Raw genomic sequence first — 9816 nt, forward strand, 5'->3', positions numbered from 1 at the left:
TGGTAGTTCATATGAGAATATGAGTACACAGCATTGATTCAAAATGTACTATATTTTCACTATATTAAAGGGGATAGAATAGAAATATTCAATAATGTAATTGTCTTAATTTGTATCATAATTTATATCATGGCTTATTTAATGGAGACCACATTGAACCATATTTGCTAAGCAAGGCAAATATACAGACATTATATTTTTATTTATCTGTTTTGTTTTCCTCAATGAATATTTCATGTTTATGAAGAATACAGACTACGAAGATGAAAAGGCTTTGAAGAATCCAAAATATAAAGATAGAGCTGGAAAACGTAGGGAGCAGATTGGAAGTGAAGGAACTTTCCAAAGAGATGATGCTCCTGCATCTGTTCATTCGTAAGTATTAAATTTTAATTGCTTGAAACGATCTTTGTACCATAATCACATTCATAGGGTAATGTGATTTATGGGGCTATATAATCTGATAGGTAACCTTTAAAGGAATAATATAGAACAAGATGGAAACTCTACATCTGTTTACATTTTCTTCTAATATTGGTATTGCGTTATTCCCTAGAAAATTACTGATCATATATGTAAGTATACATACAGATTTATCACATACAAAGTTAAACACACATATATATGCATAGCTAACATTGTAGCCACACAATTGAGTGACCATACTTTTATATATTAGATACTTAGGAGGCTGGGCTAGTAAGAAATTGGTATGGACTGATACTTTTAATAGTTATTTCAGAACTCAACTGCTTCTGTTCTTGACCCTGAAATACTATTTTTCTTACTGTTTTTTTCTGGGGGGCGGCTGCGTCGGGTCTTAGTTGTGGCATGTGGGCCTAGTTGCCCCGTAGCATGTGGGATCTTAGTTCCCTGATCAGGGATGGAACCTGCATCCCCTGCATTGGAAGGTGGATTCTTAACCACTGGACCACCAGGGGAGTCCCTTCCTTATTTATTTATTTATTTTTTTTTTTGCGGTACGCGGGCCTCTCACTGTTGTGGCCTCTCCCGTCGCGGAGCACAGGCTCCGGACGCGCAGGCTCAGCGGCCATGGCTCACGGGCCCAGCCGCTCCGCGGCATGTGGGATCTTCCCAGACCAGGGCACGAACCCATGTCCCCTGCATCGGCAGGCAGACTCTCAACCACTGCGCCACCAGGGAAGCCCCCTTACTTATTTTTGATTCAGTTCGTTTCTCTTGATAAAGTAGCATTGGTAAACATGAAAAATGTAATTTTGAAGCCTACAAAATGATTATATTTCTGCATTTAATCATATATTAGCTACATTTCGTTTCTCAGAATATAAATTCTAGGTTTAGTTAGCATTTCACTTTTTCATGTAGAACTAACAATTAGTTACTGCATTTTGAGTTATTATCATTTTACTGATTCTAAGATATACCACTTGGGTAGACTTTTGCAGTTGCATGTGACAGCAGTGTTTGCTTACTGTTCCATAGACCAACAGTGCATCTCAGAAGTTATGGAGCCTCATTTTATGAAATACAGCATTTTAAGTTAGATATGCTAAGCAACGTGACAAATATATTGTAAGGTTTAATAGTTGTGAAATAATTGATTTAGAATATGAAGATTGCATTACAGTTAAATTAGAAGACAGAAATGAAAAATGAAATCCATTGGTCTGACATGGCTTGGGTTATTGTTATTGAAGAGCTGATTTACATATTTTGTAGAACTGAAAAGACAGTGTGATAGAACATAAAATACCCTTAAATTAGCAGACCATAAAATCATAAAACAAAATGCAAATAGTTCACGAGAGGTTTAGTTTTGTTTTAACTTTTTTTGTTGATGTTAAATTCACAAATGTAAGTATCAATATCAGTGATACATCATAAGATGAACACATTGCAGAATACACCTCTTGGTCAAGAAATAGAAAATTATCAGTAACTCCAGAAACCCACCCTCCTGGTGTCCCCTCTTAATCACTATTCCTCTCTCGTCCCCAAAGGTAACTATTCTACTGACTTCACCAGCATCAGATTAATTTCACTTATTTTTTAACTTTAAATAAATGGAATAATTTAGTATTTATTTTGTGTCTATATTCTTTTTGTCCAGCATTACTTTGTTATGTTAGGTACATTTTATTTTCATTGCCATATAATATTCTCTTGTATGAATATGCCACAGTTTATCCACTTTACCACTGATGGACATCTGGATTGTTTCTAATTTGTGTTTATTGTTAGATTTGGCTGCAAAACATTCCCTTTTCCGTTAAGTAGTATATGTAGGAGTAGGATTTGTGTATCTTCAACTTTATTAGGTAATGCCAAATAGTTTCTAAAGTAGTCGTACCAGTTATTTTTAATTCATGAATTTATTATAAATGTGACTTAAATGGTCTTTAGAAATCAACTCTCATCTTACTTTTCTCTAAAGTGAAATTACTGATAGCAATAAAGGTCGGAAGATGTTGGAAAAGATGGGTTGGAAAAAAGGAGAGGGCCTAGGGAAGGACGGTGGAGGAATGAAAACTCCGGTAAGACTCAAGATTTCTTTCATTCTTTATTCTTGTAATGGATATATTTACTGTACTTACTATATGCCAGGTGTTGCCTTAAGTGCTAGGAGTATTGTAGCAAGCAAAAAGAGACATAATTACTACCTTTGTGGCAATCACAGTTACCAAATATATGTGTTTATGATTTGTGTTGTTTTGTTTTTAAAGTTCTTAGGAAGGCCCTTAGAGTTTTTTTCTTCATCAGACTAGGATAGTGAATATTATTTCCTGAGCCAGAAGTTCTTCTCTGTCTTTTAGTTATTTTTAATGACTTCTTTACTGTGCCTTATCCTAACATGCAAGAGCAATCACAGTGTTACTTCACGAAAAGGCAGACTCTGTACTAGCTGGAGAATCTGTTTTAGGTTCAAGATTCAGAGCATGTAACAAGCAATAGCGAGAATCATGTCTGGAAAACAATACAGTGGTTTAATTCTATAGTCCCATGGTTCATCAGAGGTTCAGATTCTCTTTCACAAAAACCTTACAAAGTAGTAATATGATCAAAGAACTTTCTTGATAATTACTTGGTACCTAAAGAAATAATGGGTGCATTAGTGAGAGTTTAATGTAAATTTTCTCATTTCATTGAGGTACAGTGGGATGAACATGGGTTTAGTAGTCAGGTTAGAATATGTGTTCTATCACTAGCTGTGCGGCTTAGGGCAAGTTTGGATTTCAGTTTTCATATGTAAAAATGCGGATAATGAGAACTCTTTCAGGGATGTCTGAACGTAAAGCCCCTAGGATGGTGCCTGACATATATTAGGCACTCAGTAACTGGTGGCTTATAATGGTTCTCAAAATAATGCGAAGTCCTCCCCTCCTTTTATGGAAATAAACAAGTTCTCTTTTTATGACTCTTAATTTTTTAAAATATATTTATTTAATTTTGGCTGCGTTGGGTCTTCGTTGCTGCGCACAAGCTTTCTCTAGTTGTGGCGAGTGGCGGCTACTCTTTGTTCCGGTCCACGGGCTTCTCATTGCAGTGGCTTCTCTTGTTGCGGAGCACGGGCTCTAGGCACGCGGGCTTCAGTAGTTGTGGCACGTGGGCTCAGTAGTTGTGGCTCGCGGGCTCTAGAGCGCAGGCTCAGTAGTTGTGGTGCACGGGCTTAGTTGCCCCGCGGCATGTGGGATCTTCCCGGACCAGGGCTCGAACCCATGTCTCCTGCATTGGCAGGCGGATTCTTAACCACTGCGCCACCAGGGAAGTCCCATGACTCTTAATGTTTAACTTACCTGTTCACATACTTAGGTGAGGCTTGGACTGTAGGTTTAAATACATCCATTGCTTTTACTTCTCGTTAGAGTAGATGACAGATTGATTCTGCAGCATCTCAGTGAAATTTGGTGATTGCTATTTAAGGAGCATTCTGTTTTCTATAGCGTCAACTGTACTTATTGACAAGCAAGACAATGTAGAATCATGTATAATCATGTATTTATTCCTGTATGTATTTGATGCATTTGACAGTTTTTTCTTATGCATCAATCTTTTCTAATTCAAAGAATTATAAAGGACCAAATTGGATACAGCAGATTTCAGTGTGTTTAGATACTACAGTAAGTTCTCTTCTTAACTTTTGGTAACAGATCCAGCTTCAACTTCGGCGAACACATGCAGGCTTGGGGACAGGCAAGCCATCTTCAATTGAAGATGTTCACCTTCTCCAAAACAAGAGCAAAAAGAACTGGGAGAAAGCTCGAGAGAGGTTTGCTGAAAACTTCCCTGAAACTAAATCTCAAAAAGATGCACCAGGGACTGTGCCTTGGGTCAAAGGGACTGTAGAGTGAAGGTCAGTCATAGAACACAAAAGCTTTTTTATACAATTTGGAAACTCTTGTTTAATTGCAGAAATTTTCTTTCCAAAAGAGTCAGTGGCGTGAGGGAACTGTGTCACAATTTACCCCCTCTTGATTCAGAAATGTGTAATAAAGTGTGGTTTGCAGTTTTTAAAAAACATTTTTAAAAACTAGTGACTGAATCAAGTTATGCTGTGAGTGGACTAAAGTTCACAGGGCACAGATGAGCTTATCAAGCTTTGTTACTTTATTTTGTCATTTGCAAGGCTCATATAAGCAACTAGCCATATAAGCAAAATTCATGTAACCACTAACTTAAATGTACATTTGTCCCTGTCTCCTTATATTCATTATTGTACGATGCATAACAAAAGAAACATCGAAAGTTTATAAAAACAATTGTGACTATATACATCCTTGTTTATGCCCTTTAGGACCTAGGTAGAAAATGTTGAGAAAACATGGGTAGTGGTGTATAAATGTTATTATATTTGAAATAACCCAAGTAATATTATTGAAGAACTAATGAACAGCTGACATGTTGTAGAAAATCAGTCTCATTGTTTTCTTCTGTGAAGAATCTGTTGATTTGTACTATATATTAAGCGTTTACCTTTGGTTTGTTTCATAGCTGAAATATTTAGATATGAACAATTGAGTACAGTATTGAAATATTCAGTGTGCTGGCATTTGTAGTTTTGATAAATCCCATTGCTGGCAATGGAGTTGTGCCAGAAAAATCTGATTTCTACTGCAAAAGGGTTACCTAGCCAAGGCCTCAAACTCAAGATACTTATTGAAAACGTCTTCAAATGCAATAAAAAACATTATAACATCAAAAAGAATGATTCATTGAACCAATAATTTAAGCATACTGGTCTGCTTTGAACTCATGACCAGCCAGAATTTTCCTCTGTAAATTGACAGCACAATAATGAAAGGATAACTTCAGATTTTCGGAGACTGCAGTGCAGCTTTCTGAGTGCAGGTGTCACCACTCTGCCTGTTAATACTGTTCTTTTCCTTTCTGTTCAACTTTTCTCTCAGCTTTTTGCTGGGAAATCAATGCTGGAACTGATCTTTTCTCATAATGAATATAAACTATATAGCTCCTTCATCTACTATAAAGAAATGTCTTCAAGATATAGAAATAGGAAAGGAAAATTCTGGAAAAAAGTATGCAGTAGGGAAGATAATTCAGAAAGAAAGCTACCTGTTGGAGTTTCTAGTCTTAGTGTACAGGGTACTTAGGAAGAAAGGGGGGTGTGGAAAGAAAAATAAATGTATTACTAAAGATGAGACATATGACCAAACAATTGTCAAGTTATTAAAGGCCTAAAGATGGGAAAAACAGAGGTCCTATAACTCTAATAATCTAGGTTTAAGTATTTTTCTGTATCCTTTTTGGCCACCTACATACCCTAACACATACACATATATGTACATTAGACTTGGAGGCACTAGGAGTGTCCTGCATTATTTTCTCTAAAGTAGGAAAATTACTCATCTAAATGTGGTTCTGGTGCCGGTGCCCTACATATAGGTAACAATATAGGACCTTCAGAGTAAACTTGCTTCTGGTAGATCTCTCTCATTGGGTTAGTATACAACTGTCTATATAATATTTCCCATTTTTATTATTAGATTGTGGAAAACTTTTTCATTGTTTTCTTTTGTTAAGAAAATGGAAACTTGAAAATGGTGATAAAAATTGAAATATATGTGATATTTGCTTTATTAAAACCCTTTGCAGATCTAAAGTCTCAGGGCTATACTATATACTGGTTAAACCACTGAATAATGTCTGGTTCTATTTCTACCTGTGAAATGAGAATATTTAACTCACATGTTTGTCTTGAATAGAAAATGGGAAAATGTATGTAAAAGCACTTTGTAAACTGTAAAAGTAGTACAAATGTGAGCTTCTGTTTGTTTAGAAGCATAAATGTGGATTATGTACAATTTGAATTACACATAAAGTTGTTTTGCGTCTAATATTTAAAACTATAGTTTATTCTTGCAGTATAAATGTATTAACTTAATAGCCTTTAAGGGTTTAAGTGGAGCTACAAGTTGCTGAATTTTGAGAAATCTAACATATTTTGCCAGAACATGAGAAGCTGGCAAAATTGAGAACAGAAGAAACCATCACCATTACAGTAAAATAACAGAAATTGTTTTCTAGAATTAAATAGCCAGGAAGCACTTTTTCTCAGAAAGGGGGAGATGTTTTTCTGTTTTTAAAAGTTTTTACTTCTGATGTTTCACTTACTCTGGTTGTGAACTTATGAAAAGTTATGGTTCACCCAATTCAAACACCTTCCAACTTTTCGTGTAAAAGATTATTTCTTAATTTGGCACATTTTCAAAGGGCAGGCAAAAGAAATAGAAATTTCCAACAAGGAGAGATCGTATACAAAGGCCTTCCTTAACAAGTTACAGGAGAGAGGGATGTGCTTGGCAGGGAGCCAGAAAGGCGTTTCTAGACGTAGCATCTAAAGGTGTTCTCAGGAACAGCTGAAAGTATTTCCCCATTGTGGTGTTCTAAGTGTGCTTCTTATTTTTGTAGGGCATCACTTATATCTCTGCCTTGAATCTTTGATCTAAAACATTTCATTTTACTTTTTCAGGCTTTAAAGTGGAAATACATTTGGATTCTTTAAAATGAGCCAGTGTTTACGTGTGTGTCTGTGTATCAGGGCCCAGGCTTTCTCTTTGCCTTTCTGCTTTACTCTTCTTAGTGCTGGCTTATGGCATTGTAGTTGCAAAATGGCTTTAGGAACTCCAGTCATGATAGTCATGTCCAAAACAGAAGAAAGGGGAAAGAGCAGTCAGTATTCCTGTTAGTTCTCTTTTATCAGGAAAGCAAAAGCTTACTCAGAAACTCTCACAACAGACTTCTACTTAGGGTTGTTAGCCAGAGCCTGATCACATTACTGCCCATAGCTGCAAGGGAAGTTGAAAAGGTAGGCCAACAGGATGGTCTCACTTGCCTTAAGCCAATCATGAACTATCACCTAGGGCAGAACATGTTGCTTGTTGGAACAACATCAGGTGCAGTGAGCAAGGCAGAGGGGGACAATGGCTCCTGAATGGGCAGGTAACTGTCTGCCAGATAACCCAGCTATCCCATAGTGGTGACTTGGGGTGTTGGTTAAATTGTGATGCAGGCCTACTATGTAATACTTTGTAGCCATTCAGATGAGTAAGATAGAACTGTCTATACCATGACAGAGAATATTCTTATTACATTGCTGATTTTAAAAAGCGTATTGGGGCTTCCCTGGTGGTGCAGTGGTTAAGAATCTACCTGCCAATGCAGGGGTCATGGGTTCAAGCCCTGGTCTGGGAAGATCCCACGTGCCGTGGAGCAACTAAGCCGGTGTGCCACAACTACTGAGCCTGCGTGCCACATCTACTGAAGCCCGCATGCCTAGAGCCCGTGCTCCGCAACAAGAGAAGCCACCGCAGTGAGAAGCCCACGCACCGCAACGAAGAGTAGCCCCCGCTCGCTGCAACTAGAGAAAGCCCGCCTGCAGCAACGAAGACCCAACGCAGCCAAAAATAAATAAATAAATTTATTAAAAAGAAAAAAAATACCAAGGGCATGGTTGGGAGTAGACTCCTGGAGCAGAGATGGTGGTTATTAGTAGAAGTCAGGGAGGAGGACAGATGAGGTGAGTAAGTGGATGGGTCGTCTTCATTCCCTGAGGTGATGATACGTGGACAAGACTGCATCAGGAGCTGGGTTTCTTAATGAATATTGGAGAATGAACAGGAGACCGGTAGATGATAGACGGTGAGAAAGGGTAGAAGGTATCATGGGTGACCCTTTGAGGTCATCCTCAAAGAAGGGGTGGATTTTGCATGACTTTGGAAATGAAGCCATTGGAGAAAATGATAGGGAGGTCTCGCAGGTCACCCTGGCCCTCAGTACCCTGTGGGAGCAGGGGAGCTGCAGGGAGAACTCGAACAACTAGATTTCAGATACTGTTATATAAGAAGAAAAGCTCAGCAGCAATGCATTCCTTCAGCAGGTGTTCTTAATATAGGCCAGGCACTGCTCTCGGCACTTGGGATACAGTAGTAAACAAATCGGGCAAGACTTGCTGCAGTCTTGGAGCTTACATTTATTTTTAGATACTATTTGGTAGATTGCAAAGGCCAAGTAGTCACATGAAGGTCTTGACAGTTTCAGAAAAAGTATTAATCCAAAATGGTTTCTGTTCACTTCAGAGTTTTTTCAAACGCCGACGTTCTTGGGGTGGAGGGGAGGGGCAATTTGTTGTTGTGTTTCATGCTTTCAGATCTGTCTCTACATCAGACCTGTTTAGGGGGATCTTAAAAACTCTGCCTTCAAAATACTTTCGCCATGTTTTTAAGGGTTTTGGATATGTAGACAACTGTAGAACCTTACTGAAGCTGCAGCCCCTCATTTGATTATGTATCTCCTCTAATTACCTGAAATAATAGTAACTCTGCCTGCTCAGACACTGGGGTTTTGTGGTTCTGAGTCTGAACAGTAGAACACTGAAGTGGGCTTCCCTGGTGGCGCAGTGGATGAGAGTCCGCCTGCCGTTGCAGGGGACACGGGTTCGTGCCCCGGTCCGGGAAGATCCCACATGCCGCGGAGCGGCTGGGCCCGTGAGCCATGGCCGCTGAGCCTGCGCATCCGGAGCCTGTGCTCTGCAACGGGAGAGGCCGCAGCAGTGAGAGGCCCGCGTACCGCAAAAAAAAAAAAAAAAAGAACACTGAAGTACCAAGAAAAAAAAGCAACATTGATCAGGTTGTTAGAAATTGGAGTTGATGGAAAACATTTAAATCAAAAAGTCCCTGGAGGATGAAGAGCAGACACACTTGGGGAAGCTAATGTGATGGAGGCAAACAATGTCCTGTGTCTGCTGAGTAAGAATGACTTTCAGAAATTTTTCCAACAGAAAGCTAGCTTTCCTCATCTCTGTTAAAATGCCCGGAAATTCCCTCATCTACGTTTCATTGCCCAGAAAGCAAGACAGGGAAAAGTTGGTGGAATATTATTAAATATATTTAAACATGTGGTAGTGTGTTACTTAGCTTCCAATTACTAACAGACTTCTGCCAGCTCATTCATCTGATCATTACTCACCTTGACCAAAGGCCCAGGAGAATATATACTGAAATAATAAAGCTTTCATTAGCATTTATTGCTCTTCCTTAAAGCCTTCATTTTAATACTATGAAATCAGATTTTAGAGAATGTCATAATTAAGATTTTCATAAACATCTAGTACTATTTTAAATATGTAATGACTCCCAGGGCTATCTGAATTCATTCACATCATAAACCCACTCAAATGGGCTTTAATCTCTACTACGACTGTGCTCCCTTTACTTAAACTTAATGTACAACACCTTCAAGGCCAGTTTATGAACCACACGCACACAGAATTATCACTGCTTTATTATAATCACACCTTATTAACAAGAAATGTTAATC

The 9816-nt window shown here is 38.4% G+C and overlaps 1 protein-coding gene across 1 annotated transcript in view; it reads left to right on the plus strand.

The window, feature by feature from the left end:
• AGGF1 (angiogenic factor with G-patch and FHA domains 1) overlaps positions 1 to 6944 on the plus strand; it is a 48721-nt gene extending 41777 nt beyond the window's left edge. Inside the window, exons 12-14 of the mRNA XM_081230411.1 lie at positions 248 to 375; positions 2417 to 2516; positions 4131 to 6944. Coding sequence (XP_081086537.1) covers positions 248 to 375; positions 2417 to 2516; positions 4131 to 4331 — 429 coding nt within the window. The 3' untranslated portion in view covers positions 4332 to 6944. The remainder of the gene's footprint in view (positions 1 to 247; positions 376 to 2416; positions 2517 to 4130) is intronic.
• The last annotated feature ends 2872 nt before the right edge of the window (positions 6945 to 9816 follow it).

This window comes from Mesoplodon bidens (genome assembly GCF_964165515.1).
Source record: "Mesoplodon bidens genome assembly, chromosome: 4".
In the NCBI taxonomy this organism is placed as follows: domain Eukaryota; kingdom Metazoa; phylum Chordata; class Mammalia; order Artiodactyla; family Ziphiidae; genus Mesoplodon; species Mesoplodon bidens.